The sequence below is a fragment of the Microtus pennsylvanicus genome, chromosome 21 (genome assembly GCF_037038515.1).
Source record: "Microtus pennsylvanicus isolate mMicPen1 chromosome 21, mMicPen1.hap1, whole genome shotgun sequence".
Classification (NCBI taxonomy): domain Eukaryota; kingdom Metazoa; phylum Chordata; class Mammalia; order Rodentia; family Cricetidae; genus Microtus; species Microtus pennsylvanicus.
The window spans coordinates 27,526,339-27,543,331 of NC_134599.1; the positions used below are offsets into that span (position 1 = coordinate 27,526,339).

Consider the following 16,993-nt stretch of genomic DNA (forward strand, 5'->3'; position numbering starts at 1 on the left):
AAAGTAATGAATAAGAAACTTTCCTTGGCCTTGCCTAAGTCAATTAATCCAGTGGGTCTCAAATTTGAGCACACGACAAAATCCTTGGAAGCCAGTGAAGCACAGATCATCAGGACTGACCCCCAGAGTAAAGCACAGATCATCAGGACTGACCCCCGGAGTAAAGCATTGACCCAGCTGGTGAATGCTCTCTTCCAAAGTTACCCCACCTCAGGACCCTATGAAGTTACCCCACCTTGGGACCCTATGAAGTTACCCCACCTCAGGACCCTATGAAGTTACCCCACCTCAGGACTCTATGAAGTTACCCCACCTCAGGACCCTATGAAGTTACCCCACCTTGGGACCCTATGAAGGAGCCACGACTCTGCTGAAGACTCCACCTCCCCCCAACTCCTGCAACGACAGTGACTTCGCTCTCTTTGTCTTCCAGGGAAAACACTGGGAGAAAGAGCTATCACGAGAGCACCCATGAATGGACATTGCCATCTGTGGTAAGCACGCAGGATCCCTGTGCCTCAACCTCTCGCGACACTCTGGGGAGTTTGGGAGGCTATGACTGCCACGCTCACCACCCAGAAGGGGATAGCGATAGTGCAGCAATTGTTATTACGGTTATTCTCACATATTTCCCGCTAGATATGTTCTAAATGAGAGTATCTCATGAGACTCTGACAAGCCTCGTGCCTTTGAAGGTAAACTATAGTTAAGTCTGATAAGATGCACCAGGTTTTCTGAAAACATAGGCTGAAGTTACGTCCTGTGTCTGAACAAAATGCGGAACAAGTGCTCCAAAGAAGCAAAGCGTAGAGGTTGCTTTCTCTAACCTGGTAAGCTATGGGAAACAGAACCCTGAGGTCAGGAAAATCCAGTCTGTGCATACGACGGCACAAAGAAATGTGACTAGCTGGGCAGACGGAGGACGGGCACCTGTGGAACAAAAGAGGGAAAACACTTCATGCTTTGTTTGTTTGTTTGGGGTTTTTATTTTGCTTCAGTTTTGAGGGTGGTGACTGCTTGTATAGTGAAAAATAGAAAGGAAAACTAAAGGCAGCATATTGTTTTAAACTAGCCTTCCTTTTGTACATTTTTAGTCACTGCTGCGCAGGCTGGCTTTGCTTTTCTTCTCATGGGCTATTCATACTGTTTCCCCAGACATTAAGGCTCTACAGTGAAAAGTTAACTTATGACCCTTTGTTCAGTGCAGGTTTTCAGAAACATGCCCACTCTGGGGTTATTTTGTGTCTTTAGGGGCATCATTAGGCAAAATCTGTTTCAAAACATCTACCTCTTCCCTGTTCCTGTTACCTACCCCTAAGGATCTGCTCACCAGACAAACCAGGAGCAGAGCGGTCTATTTATTCGGTGGTCAGCAGGGGGCGCCCCATTTACAAACACTCGCTTTAACTTCCCGAACAAAAATCCAGCAGTTTTTGTGTGATCTAAAATCTAAGAAACACACCCCAAAATGAGGAATAAACTTTAGGAGCTGGAACATGTGACTCGCTTCCCAGCGCGCCCCTGGAACAGAAAGTGAACGGGAAACCTTTTCTTTCTCTTGGTGCTTCTGTCTAACCTATAAAGGGGTGACCGTGAAGTTAACTTTCCGCTGCGGACTTAAAAGATCACTGTAGTGTGTAAGCGTCTTGGTTTATAGCTCTAGTTAGTTTGTCTAGGTCATCTAATCCCACAGTATAAATGTATGCTTCTAGATTAGCGTGGGTGTTAAAGGGCTCTGCTCCTTCACTCTGAGGAGTACGGTAATGGCTTTGTTTGTACTGAGCAAGGTCTTTTCTCCCTGGAAACTGGGTATCTGGGACCTGGTTATCCAGATCTGAGTGTAGAAAAGGCCGTCTTGTTTCCTTCTTCACTCTGAGTTTCTCTCCTTCTCCCTACTACCCTCCCCATACCCTTCCTTTCACTGCCTCTCTCCCTTCCTCTTCGTCTTCCGCTGCTCTTCCCTCTATCCAACACTGTAGTCAGATTTTCCACTGAGACTGTCTGGTCCCCAGTAATGACACGGAGATTTATTAATTATGAAAACTCAGCCGATAGCTTAGGCTTGTTTCTAACTAGCTCTTATAACTTAAATTAACTCATTTCTATTGATTTACTTTCTGCTTTGTGGCTTTTTTACCTCCTCTCCATCTTGCCCATCCTGTTGGCTCTGCATCTCCTGGCATCTATGCCTTCTTCCCAGAATCCTGCCTAGCTATTGGCTGTTCAGCTTTTTATTAAACCAATCAGAGTGACACATCTTCACAGTGTACAGAAAGATTATTCCACAACCCAACATTCCTCTGAACCCATGAAGAATTACATTATACCTTGTCTTCAGTGAGGACTTTCATCTATGTAAGTTTTCAGTTTTCACACAGAAGCAATATCGAGTCTTCTTCAGGGACCCCAAAAGCATCTGTGCTATGGCTTCCCTTCATCCCCTTCACCCTCTCTTTCATTTTTTTTGTTGTTGTAAATTAAATACCTTGTTTATGACAATGGGACTTAAATTCCCAGATTAAGTTTTATCATCACAAAGTAGTGATCCAGTTATGTTTCACGTAGTGTTTTTAAATTCGGTATTAATTTTTAACTTTAAAAATGTTAAAAATCAATTCAGTTAGTGAAAATTTAATAAGTTTGAATTCCAATTTAACCATAACTCTTAAAGTGTGTTCTATGTACTCGGTAGAAAAGACTTCATTCAACCAAATTGTAAAATTAAAGGCGGTGGCAAAAGAAAATCTTAAACTTTGACCTGTGAAAGAATGGGTGGAATTTAGATAAACTGATTACATAGCTGGTTCTCTCAATGTTGAGAAAAAAAACCTTTATTCTTCTGGAGTCTTTCACAGTACATTAAGACATTAATAAAATTAATTTTATTTTTCATTTTTTTCTCATTCAGTCAACATGAATGATAAACTGGGATCTGAAGCCTAAATCCAGCAAAATAGATATTTATTGGACAGCTGAGGTTATAAATCAGCTGGAAAGAGTTTCTCTGCTGTAATTTTAAGGCTACCTAAACATTCTATAGGATCCTATTGTCTTTATCATATCAACCTAAAATACTCTGGAATTGAAATAATAAAGTATGTTTGCAATAGGTTTGGCTGTAGGTCTAACTGTGTCTTCCATAGGAGCTGTGCTCCACAGTTTGTGAGCTATAGCTACACACCTTATAGCATATGTGTACAGGAAGGAAGGTCTGTTTCCATTTTCTAAATAGAAGCAAAGCCCCATACGTGTGTGTGTGTGTGTGTGTGTGTGTGTGTGTTGATCAGTAAGCAAGGCCACACTATATGTAGGAAAGCAGAACAAAACTTAAGATATTATATTCTCATATTTTCAGTCATCCCTTTATTGCAGGAGGCTGTCTCTGGTCCCTAACAAGTACAAAGTGCTAGTGTTGAATCACAAATAGTGCAAGAAATGAGTGGAGTTATTGTAATTGTTGAAATAATATGGCTGTCACCCATTAAGGGTATATTCAATGCCAGTGCAAATACTTATATCTATAAAATCAGAAGTCTTGTGAAAGCAACAATACTTCAGATAACCTCTAGATGGAGGTAATTCACCGTAGTGTAAACTAACTTTCTTGAGAATTCCCATCAGACTGAGTTTGAGAAATCAAATATTAAATTACATATTAAAATGAATACTACAAAAATAACATACACAAAGATAAAGTCGATTAGACAAAATGAAGCAATGATATTTTAGAAAAAAGTGAGCAAGTGACCTTGGAGTTTATGGCACAGAATAAGACAAAAATTATAATATTCTAAGTCTCTAGGGCCATATTATTTGAAAGGGAAAAGAATAATTCCTACAATGTTTATAAATCATAAACTTTATTTGTCTTTTCTCTTCACTCAAGTAACTTGGAAAGAATTGCAATAAGAGCAGATTAAAAACCCAGAGACTGCATAAGTAGTGCTGATTTTCAGAAAATATAGGAGGTATTTTTATAAAATTATAGAAAACAAAATAAGGGGTGCTGGATTTATGAAAGATGACAATAATAATTCAAAAAGTTTTACCATGTTTAAAAAATCCCTAATAATATGTGAATTAAAGTGTCCAAAATCCTGGACAACATTAGGGGAAAACAGAAAGTTGAATAAAATATAAAGCTTAACTAGTAATAGTACATTAATATGGATTCACTGTAACAGTTATCAGTACTCATACTGCACTATAATAATAATGTACTATAACAATACTGTACTGTAGTAATAGATTATGCTATAATGAGGAAATAACTGTGGGATATGCTGCTGCCTGTGCCATATGCAAAGTTTTTATACATTTAAAACTGAAAGGAAAGTATACTTGAATAGAAAGTAACTCGAGGTTTGGAGTCCAAATAAGCTGAAAAATTGTAATACTCATAACCAAAACAGAGGTAGTTACATGGAATTCTAGGGTTGAAATCACTCTGAGAAGTCTTTGGCAATGATACAGCAGAACTTTAGAGTGCATTTCAAAAGAACATATGAATAAGCAATCAACCCAGACCTTTATTTATTAAAAGTTAAGTAGAGCCAGGTGTGGCGGTGCGTGCCTTTAACCCCAGTATTCAGGAGGCAGAGGCACGTGTATCTCTGTGAGTTCAAGGCCAGCCTGGTCTATATAAGTGAGTTCCAGGACAGCCAGGGCTGTTACACAGAGAAACCCTGTCTCGAAAGACCAAATGATAGTAATAGTAATAATAATAATAATAATAATAATAATAGGAGGAGGAGGATGAAATACTAGGACCCACTGGTAAATTCTATCACATATTTAAGGGAGGAAACACACCAGCTTTCTCCAAGTTCTTCCGGAATTCCCTTCTTTTTCCCAGCAGTAGAGTACTTCTAGAACAAGATGGAAATATTGCAAGAAAGCTGCAGGCCAGCATCTCATGAGTATGGGTATAGAAACAGTTTTAAAAAGCATCAGCAAACTGAATCCCCACAGTGTACAGAAAGAACACACAGTAGCCATGTGGATTCTTTCCTGGGCTTTTGGGAAGCTGGTTCGGCGCAGTTAGCAAATTACCAAAGAGAAGAAGAAGAAGAAAGCATTTGCTGACATCAGTAGATGCAGAAAAACACGCTGGACAGACAGCTTTTCTTCGTGGAAAGTAAAACAAACAAAACCTCTCAGAAAACTAGGAGAACGGGAACTTCCTCAGCTTGGCAAAGAACAGACCCCAGACTGGCTGCAGTTACTGTCATTGCTAATGTCGGAAAGTTGCTTTCCTGCCGTGTGAGTGTAGACCACCAGGGGACGTCAGGATGTCACCTTTTTACATTCCAGCTCAGGCACAGAAGGATGCGACAGATACAGACTGAAGATGTGATACCCTTTACTCTTAGAATTTAGTCCTCAAAGCAAGGCTGTAGGTTACAAAACTGATGTGCAAAACCCAGTGGCTTTCATATAGACTAGAAATTAGCAATTAAAATTTAAAATGAAAACACATTGCTGTTTGCAATAGCATGCCCCCAAATTTAAATACTTTGGTTTTTTTAACATACAAAATATATGAGGAAAAACTGCAAAAGTCCGGTAAAGGATGCGGAGAGCTAGCTCATGTCGTAAGTGCACAGCCCAGCATTGTCAAGATGTCAGTTTCCCATGGTGGCCCTGAGATTCAACACACCACCAGCCAAAAATCCCGTCGACTTATTTTGGGATCTCATGAACATATTTTTTATGGAGAAACAAAAGACTCACATCAGTGTTGGAGAAGGGGACAGAGCTGAGGAGCATCATTCCTGGCCTTGAAGGCTTGAGACAGTAACCCGGGAGCAGCAGTGATCACGGAGCCTGCAGGCAAAGGGTACAGATTCCACAGAGGAGGCCAAGGGTGCTATGGAACAGCACTGTTCTCATAGCCAACCTCAGGGTGCAGAGGAACAAAGTGAAGTCGCGTTTAAAATGTGTGCGCAGTCGTGTGTCTTACTCGCCATCCCCAGATCATGTCTAGTAGGCTGGATTGATTGTTCCTCCTGCCTCTACTGTAATGGATTCCATTGGCTGTATGGAGAACAATGCCACTGCTGAAAGAGGTCATTCTCTTGGCTGTGCATGCTTGGTTGACTTCTGTCATCCTTTGTTTCCCGGAATGGTCATTCTGTTCCAAATTGAGAAATCGCTCGCTTCATTTTTGTACTTAGAAATTTTGCTTATTCAGAGAAATGATTGAGATAGCCTACAAAACCACATTCCTGATCTCAGTCAGTTTAACAATGCAATGCAATAACAATCCCATAATCCTAAAATAGTTCAACGTGTATGTTTTGCCTCAGGCAGCAGCATTCTGAAATCCTCCGAAGACTTGCACAGACAGAAAGAGGTGTGAAGAACAATGTATCACCAGTTTCTAAAGTAAACACACAAGTTGCGGAACAAGCGTTGCATCCAACCTATAGTCAAATAACCACTGCTATTAATTTTGTATTACCAGTGGGGAAACATCCCCAGGATACACTCTTGTACTAATACACACTGTTTCGAACTGGGAGAAATGGAAATTTTTTTCAAAGCATGCTGTAAGATTATCTTTAGTTTTATTTAGTTTTAGTCGGGATAGTCGTTTTGTTTCCAGTGACATTTAAGGAGATTGGGAAAGTTTTAAAGATTGGTTTTAATATGTTTTAAGATTTATAAATCTGTTAACACATTGTTGCCCAGTTTAGTACATGATTGGACTGAGAGGGAGCTTTGTCTGATGATGAGTTTGTCTGATGATGTCACTGATGATGGCCTCTGGCACTGGCTAAAACCTCCTTCTTGCCAGGCATTGTTCAAATCACATCACTTTGGATGACTCACTCGCCCTCACCACATGTGTGTGGCATAGACAACATTCCTGTGCCCCATTATTCCTGAAGAAGTGGCTTCATATTAATGTCAAATATCTATTTATAGGGCCTTTGCATCTATATTATTGCTTCTGTAAAACATTGATGATGCTTTAGAGGCATATTATAAGTGTTATATGATAATAGCATTTTTTTTCAAATTTTACATGGTGGACACTTTTTTTTTCCTTTTCAGGTATGCAATTCTGTGTGGTTATGTGTCTGAGTTTGAGGGATTGCAAAACAAGATTAACTGTGGACATCTATTCAAGGTATTTCTTGGTGTTCAAAATGTTTCATTTTACTAACTGACATGAGATTACTTGGCATGTTAAACTCCAGGGATTTAGTTTCATGTTTAAACAACAGAAAATGAAGTGGTTAATACTGTAATAAAAAGAATCAAACTATTTGGTGGCTAAGTATTACCCAAGATGGTACAAGAACCCACATAGTAGATGAGTGTTGACTTATTTTGGCCATGAACTCACTGACATCATAACATATGACGGGCTAGGCAGTCAACACTCTCTACTGACTTCCGGGACAGGGGTGGGGGGTGCAGGGTCTGATATAAAGCTTAAAATTACCATGACGCGGGAATAAATTAAGCAACTTGCTGACATACCATGTCCTGTTTGCTGTTGGCTTTTGTGACCCAATAACTAATCTCTCTGACTGGGTAATTGTGGTAGAAGAAAATGGCTCTTCCCTGTGCCCCAGTGCCCAGTACTCGCTCCGACAGCGCCGCCGAAGGAAGCCATCCATGGCCTCTCCAGTGCTGCTGTTTCTCTTAAATTAAATCCTGCCTTATGCCGTCTTGTTCCAATAAACTCGCTTCTGGGCTGAGGTTGGTGCGTCTTCATTGGGAAAGTCAGGACCAAAAGACATTTGACTTGGGTGCATTCTGGTTTCACCGCGGCCCTGGGTTTGGGATTAAGCATGGTGTGCCTAAGGAACAGGCGCTGCTTTGGTTCCAGGTGCGGGGATCTCAGTTTGGAATTATTGCCAAGGTGTAGTTGTGTGAGTGGTCAGGAATGGGGAAGTGGCTGAGACACTGTCAGACCCTGCTGGGTTCTTAGGCTGGGCGCTGCTCTGAAAGCGGGAGCTGACTTGGCTGTGATTGTTTCCAGGAGCATCTGGAAAAAGCCATCCAGCTCTTACCGGAAGAGCCCTTCCTGTACTACCTCAAGGGAAGATACTGTTACACTGTGAGTTAAGCCTTTGCTTAGAGCTCTTGAAGACAATGTGGCTATTTAGTGCATTCTCAGTGACTTACTCATTCTTTTCTGGTTTTACCTATTGCACACTAGAGAGCATTGTAAAAATAGTTTTTAATGTATGACTTGTATGTTTTTAAATCGAATATCGATTTTAAATTATAATGTATATATTTTATCTTTTATAAGCTTACATTTTATGTGTTATATCTAGGGGTATGTGTGTGTTTGTGTGTACATTTTTTTCTTATCTTTCCATGGGATTTCAGAAGTCATACTTCGGGCTGTCTCAGGTTGAGATCAGCTACCACACACATGCAAGTATTCTGCCCATGGTTCTGTAGAAAGAAGATAAATACTTTTTTCTTTTTCTTTTTTGTAGTGCTAGGGATCAAACTCAGGACTACCTTCCACATTAATCACTAATCCACAGTCCCAAAAGTTATCTCCAAGCATGACACAGGCCAGGTCCCTTCAAAGAACTTAACTTAATGGGGTATGAGATATCAAAATAGCTTGACTAAGGGCAACTGGTCAACCTAGGACCTAGTGTCTTAAATAACACTGTTAGCTTGCAGGAGAGTTACAAAATGTAAAAGTATATCCAAAAAGGTGCATGAAGAAGGTGTAGGACTTGAAGATACAATTCATAAGTAAGGAAATTAGACTGCACATAAGCAGGAACCTTTTCATTAAGGCCGAAAGAGGATGGGGAAGGAGGCTCTCTTTTATTGAAGACCACGTGTGAATTTTATGCTTTATATTTCTTATTGTATCTCATCTGTTTTAAGGTACAGTTACTTCCATAGCTATAACTCTGCACAAATAACAAGATGTATTAACCATGAAAGAATTTGTAAGTTATTATGCCTGCTAATACCAGCCTCAAAACCATAAAATAAAAATTGACTAAATTATGCAAATACACATATATTGCAAATTAACAAAATGCTGGCAGACTTCACATGCTCCTGTCTCCCTCTGAATCGAGCTCACCAATTCTACAAGATTGGCTGGCCGACAAGGGTCAGAGACCTGTCTGTCCATCTCACTCCTTACCCCAGTGCTGGGCTTACAGTTAAGTGTCCTACCCCATGCTCTTTACTTGGGTGCTGACCACCGGACATAAGTCCTTATGTTTGTATTGCTGACCATTTTCCCCCAAACTGCCTTTTTTGATAACTTATAAATCAATAATACAAAAACTATTCATATGCAAAGCACATAATAATATTAAATTCCATATCTAATAATTTATTGAAGTCATTGAACTTCAACTATACTCAGCAATCTGATAAAAGCAATGTTAGGTGAAAAAAAATCACGAAAGGAAATAAATAATGTGATATACTTTTTACAAAGCTTAGAATAACAAAATTAAGCAAATAAATAAATAAAATTGTGTAGAATAAATTGTGGATAAAATTATGTAGAAATGTACATAGGTTTGTCAGCACTGGGGATTGAACCCACAGCCACATGCGTGCTGGGTAAGTGCTCTGCCTCAGGACTCCGTTCCTAGGTCCACAGCTATGTATTTCTTTATATCAGAAGATGACTACCTAGAAATTTAAAAAAAATAGGTTGAGAAGATGTTTGATGTCACTGAGAGGACAGGAGCTCTATCAATGACTTTAAGGAGCATTTCTGAAATACATGCCCAATATTCATATTTGGGGGAAGTGAAAAAATAAATAACAATATGAAATTGTATTTGATTACTTTTTTATTGTCCGAGCACTCCATACATGCACATAGTTTGTTTTGTTCAGCCTGTCCCTTTCTCTGCACCTCCCCTTCCCTCCCCGACACTCTTCCCTCCCAACTTCAATTACTCTTTGTCTGTAACCCACTGAGTGTGTGCATGGGTATGGGGCATCTACTGGAGCATCTGCCAGGAGCCTTTCAGGGCTCTGAGTAGTAAGTAAGGATTCTCAGCCCTCTACACACCCTAGACTTTCTCTAAGGAAGTGGCTGACGCAGAAGAAGGCTAGTTGATGGCATGAAGTAGGTCCTGTCACTACCACATACTGTGATATATGAGTTATGAGTGTGTTTATTAACATGCATTATGGATATACACACAGATACATATATGCATACACATGTAACTGGAGAGAGGTGATCATTCACAGGTGACTAGCTTCCTAAACGTGGTGTTCCTTTGTATGTGTAGGTCTCAAAACTCAGCTGGATTGAGAAAAAAATGGCTGCTACTCTGTTTGGGGAAATACCATCTTCGACGGTTCATGAGGCTTTGCATAACTTCCTTAAGGTGTGTTTGTCTGTTCTTTCCGTGTCATGACGCCTCATCCACACCAGCGTCAGCTGTCCTGTTGGCAAGGAAATAGTTCTAGCCATGTGCAGAGCTCTCATCGCAGCCCCGGGTTGAACTGGTGTTGCCTTTAAGTCTCTCGAGATTTGAGTAATGCTTCAAATCTAAACTTTTGGCATCTGAGATTGCACTCTTGGTCCTAGGAACGTCACACTAACTTTTTGTTTCGTTTTGCTTGTTGACTGGTTGGTTTTTTGAGACAGAGTTTCTCTGTGTAACCCTGGCTGTCCAGGAACTCACTCCATAGACCAGGCTGTCTGCAAACTCAAGAGATCCACCTGCCTCTGCCTCCTGAGTGCTGGGATTAAAGGCGTGGGGCACCACACACTGCTGACAAACTACTTTTTAAAAGAAATTCGGTAGCCTGAATAAACCTGTTGGTAGAGCAACCCTTTACTACTAAGTCTGAGAGCAAATTATTGGACTTGCTCCCAGCATTCCTCATGAGTTTGACATGGAACCAGTATAATATTAAAGGATTCTGTTGTGTGACTTTTCTGGGGAGATGCGAACAAATGTTCACTGGGACCAGACAGGACACAGACAACAAACGGATTCTGCCCAAGCATAGCTGGGTGGGTGGCTACTTATGGGGCACAGGTGACCCACGGCAGCTGCACTGAAAAGACCATCCCAGCGTGGGTGGAGCCTGCAGAAGCTGCCTCCTGAGCGCCTCTCCAGCTCAGGCTGCTCCACTGAGCAGTCTTATTTCCTGCCTTGTGAGTCTCGTAACTCTCTGGGTTTCCTCAAATCTGGCTAAGGTCCCAGAGTTTCGTGTGTCTGCTGAGTTTCCTTAGCTTCTTGAGTCTTGCAAGCCTCCTTCTTCCCTCCAGGAAACAATGTTTCAGGTGGAGCAAATAGCGTCCAGGAGATGTGAGCAATTATCTTACCAACCACTTCTAAGTTGCAGACACTTCTGGAGGAGATTCTTCAGGCATCAGATCAAACCAGTTGCTTTTTTTTCCCCTTAAAGTATATAATTGCTTTGCTGATACAACTTTGAACAAATAAATATAGTATTGTATGCATCTAAGCATGTACTGTATCCACCCGTTAAATTAATTTCCTATTCAGCCGGTCTCTTTGCCTTACTCTGGAAGCAGTAAGAACTCTCGAGTTCTTTAGGTATGTCTCTTCCCTTAGGTTCTGTGTCCCTCCAGGCTGGGGACTGGTGTCAGGTTGGGGATTGGCATGCCTCTCCACCTTGGCAAATTTTGGCTCCTGGGCAAAGACCAACTTGGGTCCTTCCAAGAGTTCTCTAGAACCTTATCTCTAAAGGAATTCTTAGGCCCCAGAGATTAAGAATTGTGGGTGGAAGAGCAGAGTCAGGCACATTGAAAGTACCTACTCTGTTTACTAGTAGGACCAGCTGTTTCAACGATCCTGTTTCCTGTCAAAGCGCTGCATGTGATAGATGGTCACATGTTATTGAAGTCATGTGACATGTGTTCCTAAGCTTTCAAACCTTAGTCTATTAGAAAATGCTTGCCATGGGGTAACAGCTCTGCTCTACTCTCATTTCCTAAACAGACTGTGGCATGGACAGGACCTGTCCCAGGGAGACTGTGTTGCCAGATGTCTTTGTTCTCAAAGGAAAAGAGGAGAGAGGGGAGCACAATAAAAATAAAGGCAATGATTATGTACGAAATCTTCTTGTTGTCTTGGAAAGCTTAATGATGATCATGATGGAAACATCACTCCACTTTAATGACTACCCTTGAAAGCTTTGTTTTTACACAAAGATACTTACACCAATAAAAGCATTCAAACATGGAAAAAAAAACAAAATTCTTGTGACAGTGTGGCCCCTGGTGTCTGGTTTATGGAAATATGTCCTTTTTCGTTATGACCAGCATCCTTGTTATAGCATGGCCATGTTATCCTCCTGTCTGCTTTCTCTTAATTCAGGCTGAAGAATTGCAACCTGGCTATTCTGTGTCCAACTACATGTTTGTGGCCAAGGTAAGGAAGGGGGCTGCTAAAGATCACTTTGAGTGCTTTACAGTAAATGTAGGTTACCTTTAATATGGATTCTTTTCATTTCTAGTGTTACGTTGATCTCGAGGAATCTCAGGATGCATGGAAATTCTGTAACTTGGCCTTATTACTGCCTATTGTTACCAAAGAGGTGAGTCCAGACAGCGAGCGTGAGTCTGGGGGCCTCAGCAGCACTGGGGTCCAACTCTATCTTTTCTAGCCTTCATTTGTGTTATTAAACTTTTTTCCTAAGTTGTGTCCTGTCAGGAATTCAATTTCCTTTCTGTTGAGAGCATAGGATAAAATGATTTATATGTATAGCCACCTGTCTCTGAAAGTTTTTTCCGTCTCACATAGACCCAGTTAGTGATTTTGTTAACTAGGTTCTTCGCTGCCAAACTCACAGCGCCACGCAGTGCAAATGCTTCTCCGTTAGTTTCTTCCCCTGCCTGCGAGCTGTCATAGCATCCCTCATCTCCCTTCTGGCACCTCTAACTTCTTCTTTGAATTACACTTCTCCGCGAGTGTGTCTTTGCTCCTACCAGGATATTCTAAGCCCATCACACATGGAACTGCTCCTCAGACTGTCAGCCCAAATTAATGTGTATAGACAGCTTTGCAGTACACTACAACATTTCTATGACCTACGTGAGCATCTCTGCACTTTAAGGGGCTAGTCACAGATCCTAAGAAACATTCTTTCAAACTGAAAATAAAACGAATTCCTATATCTGAGGCAGTATGTGATGATTGCCGAATGAAATACTGACGTCATCAATAGCCTCACCTAGTGATAACATTCAAGTCCAGCACCCTGGAGCATTCTGAGGAGGCTCAGATGGGAAAGAAATTCTTGGTTTACAGTGACAGACGTACTAATCTGAAGGAGAAGCTGTGGTTTAAATTGCTATATTTTCAGATGACATTAATCACTCATAGGAGAGTTACCTGCAATATAAGCTACTTGATAAAGTCAATAATGCATTGTATAACATTTATGAAACATGATAAAGTGACATATTTGCCTATGTAAACTATGTATATATGGCTCTTCTGGGGTAATCTCGGGGAACTTCAAGTACTGCCGTTAGGGCTATGACTTCACACTGCCTAGAAATGGGGACGGCACCACGTTAACATTGGGGAAAGCAGTCTGTCGGCCTACGTGAAGACTTTCCCTCCTACATCCCACTCCAGATTTCACGGAGAAACACCTCCCTACATCAACTGCCTTCTCATAGACATGTATCCTGCGTAGTCCGAGGAAATCTGCAGTCTGTTTGTAAAAGTCTATCAGGAAATGCACATACATCAAAAACAGTCAGTATCAAAGTACTTAGAGCACCAAGATAAATGTGTGGCATTTCATTGTGCATTTGTGTTTTCTTTATAGGACAAGGAGTCACATAAAGAGGTGAAAAAAATAATCTGTTCTTTGAAGAGGTAAATATAAGAATTTGTTCTTCAGCCATCCCAATACGGTCTTCTAGAGTTTATCAGAATTGTATTTTTATAATCCGTTTGTCCTTAATGTAAAGATTATGCGTTCTTATTTGATTTGAAAGTATAATACTGCCTTCCGCAGCCGCTGCACCGCAAAACAAATCATGATGTTTGGAAACAGTATTTAATGTTAGTATGTCACGATCCCTAAACATGTATGCTTCATTTTTTTATGTCAATAAACTACAGTCTTTAGAATATTTGTGTAACAAATACTTAAACAGTCTAATAAACTGCACCCCAGTGAATATAATCATTGTGTCAATAGAATTTATAAAATAAAATAATTTCACTCATAAGGATGAAAATGTAGACACTGGGCACAGTTATTAGAAAAGGAAGAACAAAAGAAGTATAGCTAGTAATCAGAGAATTGTAAATAGAATTACAATAAAATACTGTTTTACTATCAAACTTGGAAGTTTTTTCCCTTATTTTCAGGAAATGGTCAATATTAACAGTATTGCCTTAAGATGAAATATTTTTATATACTAGTGTATATAAACTAGGAAATACTAGTTAGTGTGGGGGGATATTTTTGCTATAAACCTTGGGTTAAAATATATCTAAGGACTAAAAACTATATTATTTGATCCTGCAATGTCACCTCACAGAAATAACCCTAAAGAGAAAGTGCGGTGACTTATGTGTGTTCCCAACAACATAACAAGATAACACTATGGTAGAAATATTTTGATATTAAAAATAATTATATGCTAGGCATGGTGGCACACTCATTAATCCATGGCTCAGGAAAAGGAGGTGTATGATCATGGATTCTTGGGGGCCTGGCTAAAAAGCAGGACCCGACCCTGTCTCAAAAAAATACAAACTAATATGATATAATATAGTGTGATATATGATATATGATGTGCTGTAATATGATATCATGTGATATATGAAGATCATGAGTCCAATATGGATATAAAAGCAAGACTCTTGTTTCATGTGTGTTGTGTGAATGTGTGTATGTGATAGAGAAATGCATAGAATATCTTGTAAATAAGTATGTAGATGTGATGTCAACTGTGTGAAAATATGCCAGAAAAGTATTAATAGAAAATAAACTAATGCTAGTTTTATATCTGTGACTCTGCATTTTATTTGTTTATTTCTCAATTTTTAGTAATAAACTAATAAAATTTTTAAAAATTAAACTTAGTCAGTGATTGGTAAAGATTCTCTGGTATCCTCTAACCATCCAAGAAATCAGAGTGAAACTTAAATTTTCTGTTTGCTCTTCCCAACACACACATGTGTGCATGCACACACACGTGCGCACACACACACACACACACACACCCAACCCCTCACTTAGAGACACCAGCTCATTAAAGGGAACTGTTTCTTCTCAGATAGTAGCCACGTCATTCACTTTCCTCCTCTCTGGTCTACTGTGGATGGGGGAGAAAACGTGCCGGCCACCTCACAGACTCTGCAAAGGCCACAGTGCTGTTGAGAGCGGCTGGCAACTCTAAAAAGCTAAAAATAATAAATAATACTCATAATAATCTGCAAGCTGAGGCAGGCTGCTCCAGCTGGCAACAAGTGACCTAGTGTTAGTCATATCATAAGCCTCGTGGAAGCAACTCCGCAGCTCCTCCCAATAGGAAACGGTTGGAGACTTTTCTCTAAGGAATATGAGAAATAGAAACAGTGTCCTGGTAAATAGAAGGAGGGCCTGAGAAGGAGAAACAGTGTCCTGGCAGACGGGAGAGACTTGAGACTCTAGTCATAAGACCTAATGTTCATTTATTTTAGCAAAAGTCCTATTTGGTCCCTGATGTCAATATGTCTTCAATGGGCAAGTTGATAGATGGCCACCGCACAGGCAATTAGTGTGGCCATTCGCGGCTAAGTCCTTGACCCAGCAACAGTGTGACGCTCTTACTTTAGTCTTCCGAGCAGTGACGATTTCCCATCCATGTCGCAGTTTCTCCCAGAGTGTTAGCAGAAGAAGGTCCACACCATAGTCAACACCTCCAGATATTGGCACTAAATCCAGGCTGCCTGCCTCCTCAGGCTCATGTAAACAACACACACACATACACATACATACACACACACATACACACACACTCACACCCCTGTTCCAGAACACTCATGTCTGACTGCTGCCCTCACCAAACCATGTGATGCAAGACCATGTCATGAGACCAACTCAAGTGTCTGCATTAAATTTCTTTGCCTCGTAAAAGCTATTTTTCTTGCACAACCAACCACGTTGCATAGAGAATATGCCATCCTCCTCCAGGGAATTTCACACAAGCTCATGTGTATGGATGCTAGTTTTCTGTGGTTACTTCACTCACCACTCACAATGCCTGACTTTGGAAAAGCTAGAACACATTCAGCATGTATGAAGTAAGAACCACTTCACTTCACCATCACTGAGGCCAGGCTAACAGGACCCCCTCCCCCCTTAAAGATGAAGTGCACACACACTGACCTTTTGGGAGACTTCACGTCCAGTGCTGGGAAGAGGGAATTCAGATCCAGAACCTTGAATACTTCCTAAAGATACGAATCAAAACTGTATGTTACAATTTCTCATAAAACATTAAAGCAGTAACGTAATACTCCCCTGACATTTTAATGCTTTGATGTCCCTTTAGCTGTGCTGTTAGCTCTCCTCCCTGAGGGACAGATGGCTTTCGCTGTGATAGGAAAACTGAGGTCACTTCATTTGTGCCCAAACGTTATAGCTAAGCTTTTTATTTTGTAATGGTTTTATACTTTTGAATTAGAAAATGCCCCAGTTAAAGCTGAAAGGGGTCATAAATACATCTTCAACACCAAACTTCCCATTTTAACAATACATAGCTTATGCTCTGATGTAAGAGGAACACAGTGGGGGCCAGGGAATCCTACTGGCCAAGCCGGGACTGGGATCCAGATCTTGGCATTTCACGTATTCTCAAAGCTGCCTTGCGCCTAGGGCTGTTTACATGTCAGGATTGGAGTCCAGTGTGTCTGGCATAGAATGGGCGTTCTGAGGACAGTAACTTGCATGGTGATTGATAGCTACTCCCAAGTTGTTCTTCCTGTATCAACTCATTTTATACACCATTGCTGAGACCCTTTAATACAGTTCT

General features: G+C 40.6%; 1 protein-coding gene across 2 annotated transcripts in view; it reads left to right on the top strand.

Annotated features, from left to right (window-relative positions):
• The window catches only part of Rmdn2 (regulator of microtubule dynamics 2), a 64,267-nt gene that overhangs the window by 35,722 nt on the left and 11,552 nt on the right, over nucleotides 1–16,993 (top strand). Inside the window, exons 6-12 of one of the 2 annotated variants that reach the window (XM_075955484.1) lie at nucleotides 434–494; nucleotides 7,060–7,135; nucleotides 7,997–8,074; nucleotides 10,260–10,358; nucleotides 12,327–12,380; nucleotides 12,466–12,546; nucleotides 13,789–14,151. In XM_075955484.1, coding sequence (XP_075811599.1) covers nucleotides 434–494; nucleotides 7,060–7,135; nucleotides 7,997–8,074; nucleotides 10,260–10,358; nucleotides 12,327–12,380; nucleotides 12,466–12,546; nucleotides 13,789–13,842 — 503 coding nt within the window. In that variant the 3' untranslated portion in view covers nucleotides 13,843–14,151. Of the gene's footprint in view, nucleotides 1–433; nucleotides 495–7,059; nucleotides 7,136–7,996; nucleotides 8,075–10,259; nucleotides 10,359–12,326; nucleotides 12,381–12,465; nucleotides 12,547–13,788; nucleotides 14,152–16,993 lie in introns of those variants that run through there. The other variant, XM_075955485.1, reaches the window with a different exon arrangement.